This window comes from Lissotriton vulgaris, chromosome 2_1, assembly GCF_964263255.1.
Source record: "Lissotriton vulgaris chromosome 2_1, aLisVul1.2, whole genome shotgun sequence".
NCBI lineage: Eukaryota > Metazoa > Chordata > Amphibia > Caudata > Salamandridae > Lissotriton > Lissotriton vulgaris.
Window position 1 is genome coordinate 1,815,070,797 of NC_141687.1, and position 12,262 is coordinate 1,815,083,058.

The 12,262-nt window shown below is 44.3% G+C and overlaps 1 protein-coding gene across 1 annotated transcript in view; it reads right to left on the bottom strand.

Annotated features, from left to right (window-relative positions):
* Nucleotides 1-1,409: 1,409 nt before the first annotated feature.
* Nucleotides 1,410-12,262, bottom strand: part of MINAR1 (membrane integral NOTCH2 associated receptor 1) — a 283,103-nt gene continuing 272,250 nt past the window's right edge. Inside the window, exons 3-4 of the mRNA XM_086957895.1 lie at nucleotides 9,217-9,480; nucleotides 1,410-7,732 (exon numbers count right to left, since the gene is read on the bottom strand). Coding sequence (XP_086814021.1) covers nucleotides 7,535-7,732; nucleotides 9,217-9,480 — 462 coding nt within the window. The 3' untranslated portion in view covers nucleotides 1,410-7,534. The remainder of the gene's footprint in view (nucleotides 7,733-9,216; nucleotides 9,481-12,262) is intronic.

A 12,262-nucleotide genomic window follows, 5' to 3' on the forward strand; every position in this document is an offset into this window, starting at 1 on the left:
CCTCACTGAGCCCCACCCTCTTCAACGTCTACATGAGCCCCCTCGCGGCCATCGCACGCCAACACAACCTCAACATAATCTCCTACGCCGACGACACCCAGCTGATCCTCTCCCTGACCAACGACCCCGCCGCCGCCAGAGCCAACCTGCACGAAGGGATGAAAGAGGTAGCCGAGTGGATGACGACCAGCCGCCTGAAACTGAACTCAGACAAGACGGAGGTCCTCATCCTAGGCTCTTCGCCCTCCGCCTGGGACGACTCCTGGTGGCCTCCCGCCCTGGGCACCGCACCCAAACCAACAGACCACGCACGCAACCTGGGCTTCATCCTGGACTCCTCCCTCTCCATGACCAGGCAAGTCAACACCGTCTCCTCGGCGTGCTTCAACATCCTACGCATGCTACGGAAGATCTTCTGGTGGATCCCCACCGAGACCAGGAAGACCGTCACCCAGGCCCTCGTCACCAGTCGACTGGACTACGGCAACGCCCTCTACGCCGGCACCACCGCCAAGCTCCAGAAAAGACTCCAGCGGATCCAGAACGCCTCAGCCAGACTCATCCTCGACATCCCACGAACCAGCCACATCTCCGGACATCTGAGAGACCTGCATTGGCTCCCCGTCAACAAAAGAACACACCTTCCGCCTCCTCACCCACGCACACAAAGCCCTACACGACCAAAGCCCGAGCTACCTCAACAACCGAGTCAACTTCTACGCTCCCAAACGCCACCTCCGCTCAGCCAACCACGCCCTCGCCGCCGTCCCCCGCATCCGAAGAGCGACAACAGGAGGAAGGTCCTTCTCCTACCTGGCCGCCAAGACCTGGAACTCCCTCCCGACCGATCTGCGCCTGACCCAAGACCACCTCTCCTTCAGGAAGAAGCTGAAGACCTGGCTGTTCGAGCAGTAACGGCACCCCCCTCCCCCCAGCGCCTTGAGACCCTACGGGTAGGTAGTGCGCTCTATAAATGTCTTTGATTGATTGATTGATCCCTCTGCTGCAAAGGTGAGCGCTCGGGTGGGGTTTGCTGTTTGCTCTGGCCGGGAGTGGCAGATAGTGAGTGACAGTGTCTGAGTAAGTGATATGATTCACGTGGGCACTGTAGAGGTCCTTCTCGTCTGACACCGAGTGAGATGGTGGCTGCCGAGTGCAGGTGAGATATGTCTATTCCAGCCATGAACGAGATGATGAATTTTAGAGCTGAGAGGCATTCTGTCTTCTCTGATCAAGAGTGGCATAGTGAATGCAATTGCTTTTACTGTGATTGAGATGGCATGTGTTAAAGTGTGACTGACGGTGCATCTGCATGCTGTTCCAGAAAGGACTCGTCATTGAGAAGAGAGACTCTGTGATCTCTCTGCTGGTCTCGAACATTGCTCCACATTCAGAAAGACAAGAAGGAGAAGAGGTAAATATGTTTATTGAGTAATAAGGCCCCCTCGGGCACATTCTTCTAAACACAGCTAGGAATAAATGGTCACTTTATCGCTATCTTTTGTGTATAAAACTTAAGAATTCTGAAGCGTCTGCTGTGTCTTCACAGACCCAGCCAAAACATTCCTGTGGCAACAACATGGCTGCCAGCATACAGATGGTCCTCGTGAAGCCACGAGCCTGGTCAAAGGCGATCAGCTAGAGAATTGCTCGGCTCCAAGTATGCCATAGTGTCAATACCAATGTAAACGTTAATGTGAGCTTGGCATTAGACGACATTCGCAAACAGTCCATGAGTATCGGACTCAGAACGCCTTTTGGCTCCCAGGCGATCAACACATCCGTAGCACTTGTACATAAGTAAATAGTTCCAGGCATGCACATTTCTACATGGAATTACATAACATTAGCTAAGAACATTCCCTACTGCACGTTCCCACTCTAGAAAGAAGCCCTCTATTCCTGTGAACAAAGAGACAATATCTCTCTTCGACCCCTAAATTTTTAAGGGCTTTTCGAAAAACATTCAATATCAGGAAGTGGTTTTGGGGTCTTGTTTACACGAAGCCATATCCTTTCCAGGCATGAAGGCCTCTGAGCCCACCTTAGGGTAAAGACTCTGGGCTGGATGTATAGTCTGCCGGGACAAAGACAATTGCCTGTATGATACGATGACGCCAAAATAAAATCACATTTATACCTGGCAATATAAGGAACAGATGAACCTTGAACACATCTTGAGGAAACTGGACTGCAAGCCTTTTATCTGTAGGAAAAAACATAACAGCTGCACATTTCTGGTGCTTATGAAATCCCTCTGCATGACAAAGCCAGGCGTTGGCCCAGATGCTTTTGGTGGCACTCAATGGCTACAGCGTAACGCTAGAGACCCTCTGAATGCAAAGACAAGGAGCCTGACAAAATCTTCAGAATGGAAATAACAGTCTGATAGGATGTCAGTCCGTACACTCCCAAAGCCTAGGTTACATTGAGACATGCTCAAGTTCGGGCATCAATCCCCGCAGGTGAAGCAATTACATTTCCAGGTCCCATTGCCTCCTTCTCCCCACCATTCTTCAAGAGTTCGGAAAAACATAGGGAATGGAAACTAACATAAATAAACACATACATATCTAGAACAATCATCAGTTATATATTATGCAAAACATATTTCATAAATCTACGTATTGAATAAACATTTAGATTGCTTTGTAACTACGTTCTACAAGGCACAAAATTCTGATAATAAATGTTGTTGGTCTCTACTTGCGCTTAGTGGGGGTCACTCTTTCCTTCTCTTTTTTCATCTTTGATTTTTTCGCTGTACTCCCTCCTTCTTCATTTCTATACTCGTCAGAATCTGTTTGCTTCAAATTGCATATCTCACTTTCTCCACCTGTCTATGTCTCTTTCTACCATGGATTCAATGTCCACTCCCTATCACTTTCACACATTAATTTTCAAAAACCCATTCATTCTTTCTGCCCACATTCTTGCATGACCTCTTTCTCTTGATATCCACACCTGCTCCGTCCACACAGACATGCACACTGCCTTCTTTCTCTTCTGCATTTGCTGTCCTCTGTGTTCCATTGCTTGATACAATACCATTTTGTTCCCTTCACCACATATGAGCATCACCAATTTTTTTGAAAGAAAGATACAGATCCTTTAAAAAGCAAGAACTGTTAGTTGGTAGCTAACATTTTATTAATATTGAAGATATGTAAAAAGACTACCAGTGCTAAATTTCAAGCCCTTCAGGAGGATTGACATTTTTGAGTGAATTGTAGTTGACTTTAGACCTCATCAGAGTTGTGGACATGGCACTTCTTTATGTAGAATTTTCAATCTATGATGTTATCAATAAAAGAGAAACACTCTTTGTTGATGTTACAGGACTTGTTGGTTGCCTCTGACATTGTGGATCACCCCCTTCTCCTGCTCAAGAGTAGTGTTTCAAACTCTTGTAGAATAGTGGCTCCACCTTTTTAATATTTAGATACAATCTAAGTAATTGTTGGGGTGATGTTATCGCCATTGTCTTTAGTTATCTGCGGTTATAATCATGGTGGTATGCTTTATTTCTGTTTCATCGACTGCTGGTATCCATGGGAGTGAGTTTTATTTTCAATTCTATTGATGATACTAAGATGCTGTTCCAGATAGAGGTATGTGGTGCATTAATCAAGTGTTCTCTTCCATACAAGTAGGCTAACTGGCTCAAGGTAAAATTGAGATTCTTATTATTGCTTCGTAATCCATATATAAGTAAACAAATGTCATAAGCCTGACTATATGAGTGGCATCTTCCACTGTCTGTAGACGTAAAGATCTTGGGAGTAATTGAAGATTCTAAATAGCAAGTGAGAGACACACTGATACTATAATTTTCTAGTTTCATTAATGTCATAAGTTAGTTATAATGATCTATTTCAGCTAAAAACGCACATTAATCCAATTTCTAAGGAAATTGTGGAAGCAACAAACAGCTACTGTAACTCTCTGTTGTAAGATACTAATAAAAATTGAAATTCGCAAGGTACAATTTATCCAGATTACAGCTGTCTGAACTTTGGTTATTATTTAACAGAGGGAGAATATTTACGCATACTGAGGAGACTTTGGTGGTTGCAAGTTCATGCATGTACACAAGTTAAGGCCAATTGGTTACCCCATAAGGCCAATCACAGCAGTACTCCTACCAATCAAAGACATAGATTCAAAATGTATGCCGCAAATAGATTGTTGAACTCAGGGAGTAAGATCTGGCTTGTTTGGCCAAAGCCAATGCCAGAAACTTTTCTTCTTCCTAACCACTAAGTTATGGAACTCTTTTCCAGAATTCATAAGCAGAATGAGGTCGTTTTTTAGCCTTCAGAAAAGCGATTTAGACTTTCTTTCTGATTTTTTTCTCCATGCCTGCTAGGCCACGTATGGATACTCTCCGGGGTTTGCTGTGCTTTGCACGTTAATATGATCATGATTCCCTTTTGCTATTCCTTCAGTTTTTCTTAGAGCAGTGGACATCATTCACTGCAGTACAGCATGTGGTGTAAAGTCATCCTGGGCAGAGATGTAACCACTTTCTCAGATTAATCCACATATACGGAAGCCCCTATGATTTTAGCCCACTGATGCATGTTTATCTATCAAGTGAGCCATATCATTGCTCGTTCTATTGTGTAATAAGGTATACAGTTAGGTGGGTAATATCAAGGTCAAGACCAGTGGCCATCAACTATTGGAAGCAAATGATTGTGAAGGAAAATACTAAATTTGAGTCTTTTTCACTGTTTGAGAAGATCTTCAACTTCGTAAATGGCATTTGAAAGAGTTTTCCAGATCCTGTCTACACTATGAGGGATTCGTTTTCAGTGCAGCACAATTACCAAGTACTGGGCAGGAGAACAGAGATTTTAAGATGAAATCTTTCTGATTAATCCTTCTTGAATAATGGTGCAGATGACCAATGACCAGCACCAACAAGCATTTGTAAAGCCAAAAGAATGGATGCTACAGAACATAAAGCAATCTTTTTTCTATAGCACCAATTTCTCAGATGTCTTTGTCAGCTCTCATTCGCCAGAACTACTGGTCTGTTTGACATCTGATTCCAGATGTAAATAGTACATATTGAGTTTGAGTGGAAGAATAAGGATGCACCCAAACATACAATGCTTAAATACTCCTGTGGGCTGATCCGAGATTGATTGTTTAAAAATATCTCAAGCCAATGGCTGAAGGATCTGGTGGTAAAGACACCAGTGGCAGAGAGTGGCTGGCCGAAAAGCCCCTAAATTACAGAATACTGTGTAGTGCCTATGAATTTCACAATTTTACACATTAGTCCTAAAAAAAGGAAAGGCATTTGTTGATTGGGCATTACATGGAGCCAAATGAGCGACAGTTTTGTTGATATTGCGAAAGACCATCACAGGTCTTCCTGTTGATTTCTGTATTTTTGGTAGCCTGTCAATCATTTATATACTCTTGCAGTCTTTTAATCCAGCTATTATGGTGGCAGCTCATTTGATTGAATCTTGATCATTTTGGTTAGTCATGGCAGTAGGTGTTTTAGCTACAGTCTGATAGAAGGACGAGAACTGGTAAAAGTCATGTTTATTTTGCTCCCACTGTCATTTGGGTCCATTATAACTTTTGATTGTGTAATGATAGCCTCTAAAGGCCTGGCTGTGGCTTGATATACATTGTTGAACAGATGGGCTTAAGATGTAAACTTGCCATTCTTTTTCTTAATTGCTGTACATGTCTTTTACCTTTCTCTTGCAATGGCACTTTCTTCTCACTCAATTCAAAATAGATTTTAGAACCATAAATAGGCACCTTTGTAAAAATATCTCCAAACACACAAGGATTCAGAGCGTTATAGTACGCCTGTTAGGTGTAGACATATTGTGTACTGGTACTGGCACACATTCTTTCACTCCCCATATAGTCTATTGCACACGTCTACCGTCGCACATATCTCTGAGACTTTGTATGCTCTCAGTACCACAGAGCTAAACATCAGCCTGAACTTTTCAGCTGACCTGTGTGAACAACTTGTGCATATCTGGTGAATAGTAAACTCCGATGGCACGGAGCAAATGTTATCCGCAGCCAAATATACACGACTGTTCCTCACACACTGTCATTTACTCAGGCCCTTCAGTCTAATCTTCTGCATCTATCCCCTGGGATGCCATGAAGGGAAAAGAAATAATAACACCAAAGGTAACACAAAGAGTAAATGAAAGGCAACACAGAGACCAAACGAAGATCAACACAAAGACCAGACAAATGGCAACACACGGAGTAACAAGAGGAGCAACACAAAGAGTAAATGAAGAGCAACACAAAAGTGCCACGAAAGGCATCACAGAGAGTAAATGAAGGGCAAAACAAAGAGTAGAAAAATTCAAAGCAAAGAGAAACACAAAGCCTAAACAAAGGGCGAACCAAAGAGTAAACAAATGGCAACACATAGTAATATGATGTGAAACACAGAGTAACATGAAGGGCAACAAAGAGTATACAAATTGCAACACTGAAGTAAATGAAGGACAACGTAAAATGTAAATGTAGGACAACACATAATAACATGAAGGGTAACACTACAGTAAGGGCAGTGCAAAGAGTATACAAAGGTGGCGCATAGCATAACTCAAAGAGTAACAGGAAGAAAGACATGAAGGGAACCGGAAAAATGACGAAGCACGACACTGTTGGCAATATATGGAAGAACGTCATCACCCATAAATTGACATATTCCATATAAAGTTTGGAATCTTTCTCGCCTTATTGCAAAATGCAGCTCATGTATCGGTTAATTCACGCATCCTAACATTCTCCTAGTCTACCTCTCCCCGATTCCCCACTCAACGCCCTACGTTTCATGTGCTCCTTGGCAGGCAGCTGCTGCGAGTCTCTCTCAGCAGACCAGGCCAAGGAGTTGCAGGTTCTCGAGCACTCCGAGGGGAAGCGCCGACGTCGCAATTATACGTGACATGTTTTTGGCTCGACACACACAGCCCTCTTCTCCTCATAGCTCTTTCATAATGAACAAGTCTCCAAAGAGCTGCACTAACAGAGAGCAGATCTCCTGTCCATGCTTCCCTGAACGCAAGCAGGTGCAGCCGCTGCTTCCAAAAGGCTCTGTGGTTTTATGAGCAGCTGCCAAGTTCCCCAGGCTCTTCCCCGGCAGCACCGAGGGAGGTTATTGCCCTATTCAGATGGGCTGGCGCCTGTCCTCACAGCCTGGCCCTGCCACCTGCTCCTGGCACAACGCCGCGATGCCCTTTCCAACATGGCCGCCCCTCTTCCCTCTCTCTGGTCCTCGCGCCACTCAGTCCCTCGTCGCTGGCATAAATGAAAATATTGCATATGAAGAATACTACATAACGACCGCTGGTCACGCCGGCTCACCACATCGGCCGGCGCTTGCAGAATGACCGCAGGTGCCGACAGCCAAGAAATCACGCCCCTGCCCCTTGGCGCTTCTTTCTAGATTCTTCTCAAGGTTGAGTGGTCAGACCGTGGCAGCCAGGCGAGGGTGCTAGGAAGGGCGCTGGCCGCCTGCCTGCTGGTGAACTCACGACTTCATTGTGCAAATTGGAACCACGATGACCAGAATGACGGTGCAAGCAGCGGCGGCAATGAGGGCCGCAATTTTGCACACCTTGGCCCGTCGGAACTCTGCCTCTTTGCGCTTCAGCAGTGAGTCATAGCCGGGGGTGTAGATGTCTTCCATCCAGTATTCCAAGTTGTTGGGGTTTAACGATTCTTGACCCTGAAATTGAAAGAGTGGAAGAGTGAGTAGGTTGAGCATCGAGTATGAGTGAGGAGCTACAGTCAGGGTATATGCACTGTTGTGTTACTCTTCGCAGGTTCCTGTGTTTTATTCATTTACCCACTCACACCATGCTTCTTTTTTCTCAAGAATATCATTACAGATCACTAAATGTTTTTTTATCTTCTCTAGGATGGAAGTAAGCATATTCTGTCAGATCACGTCTTGCATGGGTTTGAACCCCCCCCCTTCCTCCCCCCTCACATCTGCTTCTATTTCACCAACCGGGGCAGAGCCTTAGGGAAGGGTGCTCCATGCTTTCATTTCTTTTCTGACTCAGAAGCGACAGTGACCTGTAGAAATATGTTGGTGGTGAAGTGTGACGGGGATAGAGCACACATATAGTCACAGGCATCACATCAACATTTGGTAGAGCTATAGGCAAGACATGAACATATGAGACAGAGCCCAGAGCCACGTTTGACTTTAGGAACCAAAGCATGAGACAAGACACTGTCTTATTTTCAGCCACAACAGGGGCAAAAGAGATGCAGGGACTTAAAGAACGACAGCATTAGAAAGGTTCGACTCCTTTGACCCTTGCAAATAAGCTGACTAAAATCAAATGTTGAATCATTCAGAAAAAATGTATCAGGCAAACATATGGGCGGAGTATAGGAATAGACCATGATGCTCTAAATATCTTATGTCAAAAATATTGTGTCGTAAATGTCATTATAAATATCACCCTATTGGAGTAAATAATAGAAAATCTACCCCTGATGGAGCCATGTTTGTGTCACCAATATTTAATTAACAATATTTATGTATTGGTTACTCATATTCTGGTATACAAGCCGCAGCAAAACTAATCACGTCAGACATCAAGCACCTCCCTTCTTCAGAAGGTAGCCTGGCAAGGTGCCCGTGTTATACAGGACACGTGAAACTGATTCATGTTCAAAATGGGATAGTCCTTGCATCACAGAATGTCTAACCCTGATTTAGTGACCTTTGGGTACTCCTAGACTAAAAAGGTCATCCTGGGAGGGTGATCTTATCATTCAACATCCTATTCTGACTCAAGGGGCAAGATGACAGGGTGATCTTTTACTCTAATTCTCCGGCAGACAAATTTCGTCTTTACGCCACATAGTATTACCCTGTTTTAAAAGGCAGTTGACTTGGTGCCCACATTGGTCAGAATAGTACATCTTGATTCAGCAAATATTGTTATGTCTGAGTGCTCACGTCTCATAGGGATTTATAAGGGCAGGGCTGGCATGGCGGACAATCCCACAATATCTAAAACCAATATAGGGCTCAGTTTCCTTGCTAATGACATCACACATTATCTATTGCTGGGTCAGGGCAGACTGGCATAGTGCTTCCATAAAATATTTTCTTCCCCTAAATTAGTGCAATTCGGCAGAGCAGCTGTATCAGAAAAAAAGCAGACAGCTCAGACTAAGATGGTAACTCACATGCAGGTCCAGCGCGGCCAGCTTGCACTTCTCTCCAGAGTGCCTCGTGTATTCCTCGATAGTCCAGGAGGGTTGGGGTCTCTTCACCTCCGACATCTCAGTGAGGCGCATGTCCGTGTAGAGCGGGTTACTCTTCATATGTGATTTGAGGGACGTAGGATAGGGGTGAGGGCTGAAGACTTGTTCTACTAGGAAGGAGTCCTTGGAAGGCTTGGACGGCTTAGATGCTCTGTGGGACTGCCTCATCTCATACTGTCTGTCCGTCTGCGACATGGGAGAAGACATGCAGTTAGTACCTGATGACCACAATCACATTACATCATTGAACATTCACATTGCAACCTTGAATCTCCCTGTACATCAAGAGAACATTTTATTACTAGAAAGGCCTACTTTCACCAAGATGATTCCTCCATACGCCGAAAGTACAGTGAATCAGTAGCCAAACCAACTTTTAGTAAGAGTACTTTGCATCCCAGATTATACCTACCTACTCTAAGCATGGGCTGAAAATTCGTTCCGCTCGCGGAATTTGCGGATTTTCTGCTATTTCGCAATCCGCGAATCTCGCGAAATCGCCGTAAAATCCGCGAAACATCGGGACAAATTTTCAGCCAAGCACTTACAGGGTTACAGCAGCAGGTGCAAAAGTTGAAGCTAATTTTTTGTAACCTTTTACAAAAGGGTTACAAAGAAATTAACTTCAACTTGGGCACCTGCTGCTGTAAGCATGTAAGTGCTTCCTGGTGCCACTTTGCCTACTTGCAACTGTTCTCTGACCCTGCTCTGACCCTTGAAGCAGGGTCAGAGAATAGTTACAAGTAGGCAATGAGGCGCCTGTCACGAAAATTAAACCTCAACAGGAAGCACTGCATAGGGGCAGATTTACAATAACTGGCGCATCCCCAGGGATGCGCCAGTTATTGTGCGCCGCATCTCCGCCACCCATGGTCCGCCGCATTTACAATGCAGCGCACCATGTGGCAAAAACGGCACAGATGCGTCACGCATCTGTGCCGTAAAAGCAGCGCATTGCTGGAGCTGCGTTGCAAGCACAAGACAGCTCCAGCAAAGCTCTGGAGGGCACTATCTCCCCAATGCTGCGTCAAGCCTTGCACCTGCTTCAATAAGGCGCAGGGTTTTGACACAGCATTGGCCTAAAAGTGACTGAGTGAAATCTTGTAGAATTCACTCAGCCACTTTTAGGAGGTGTTCCTGCGCAGGAACGCCCTCCCCTGCGCCGGAACGCCTCCTGATGGCGCAGGACTTTACAACGTGACGCATCTCTCAGATGCGTCGCGGTGTTAATACCCAGCACCATGGCACATCTTTTGTGCTGCCGCTGCGTCACAAAAGTGACGTAACTGCGGCGCAAAAGAGGCACAAGCGGCTTGTAATTCTGCCCCATAGTGCTTTTACTACACTGTAGCTGCGTAAAGGGCCAGAAGATGTGTCTCCACTGTGACCATGTGTGCCTGTGCCTGTGTTACAGGCACAATGGTCACTGGAGACACATCTTCTGGCCCTTTACACAGCTGCAGCGTACTAAAATCACTATACATTTACCCAATGAGGGAGCACTTACTGGATAAGCCAGTAGAAAGTATTCCAGGGCAAATCGTAAAAACAATTCGCGATTTCGCTGGAAAATTCGCGAATTCGCTGATTTTTTTTGCGATTTCGCGGGGAAATCTGCGAATTCGCGGAACACGAATTCCCACATTTTGCCCATGCTTAACCTACTCTGAGAGTGTGCTGTATAAGTAACACGCATATTACGCCACCTAACTGATCATACTTACCTTCAGTGAGTTTACAATGCACCTCTGACTATACCTATGTGTGAGTAAAATACCCAGACACATTTTTGGAACCAGCTAACACATAAAGGGTGGCTTAGACCACATAAAGAAATGATATTCCACTATTGTTTGTACACATCAAGATACAAATTTAATACTTATTACAATGACAAGATATTTGATAAAATTGGTACATAATTTTACACAAAGGATAAAAAAGTTTTTTGTAGCATTATAGCATATGCATAACTTCAATCATACAAATAATTATAAAGATAAAAACTGTTGGATGGTTTCCTGTCTCATTTAAGACTAATAAAGCACAGCATCATATGTGACCATATGTATCAGCACAAAAAGTACATTGCGTCTTTGATACTTACCTACACTCGGATTGCACTGCTTTACTAAGAACACCAACCTACCCTGAGATTATCCCTTAGAAATAACCATGCTTACCTTTACTGAGAGTACAACACAACAAATCACTGACTATAATTACATACTCCGATATTACACTGCAACACTTGACGTACCTTTATATAGTGGGAGCACTGCCTTTACATACCTAATCTGAGGGTTCATATAACTTTCAAAATAAATACCACTACTTCACAGAACTGGTATGTTAGGTTAGTTCTGCTCATAAAGCACTGGTTTATACCTGGAAGTTATCGTAGCAATCGTGCAATCAAATTCAAGAGACAAACTGCTGACCATAAAGCCTGATCTTCAAGAGCCTATATAACCGCAGATGGTTGGAAGTGATGCAGTGCTGAATGCAAAACAGCTCAACAGAAGTATAGCTTGAAACCCAAAAGAACGTTCACCCAGTTTGGATTGTTGAAAAGGAGAACTTTTCAACAGGAGATTAGATATAAATCTTAGCTTTCCAAAGTTTCTAGAAGGAGAATATATATTCAGGGTTATCCTTAACATAATTGGGAGCTACACTATGGAAGACGTGAGCAGTGAGAGAGAGATTTAAATGTAATCACGATGAAAGAGTACTCTATACTGAGGTGCATTAACTGGTCATGACTTGCTGGTACTCTGAAATAAGCACTGGCAAACCGATAGCTCTCCGAAGAACACCTCACCTCTGCTCTCACCAGCCCTCCATCCCCAACTATGACAAACGCCAACACAGCGGCAAGCAACCTCCACCAATTTATTACCAACTGTGCCAACACCATTGCCCCCCTCCAGAAGACTACAGGATGACACAACAAGAAAGCAAACTG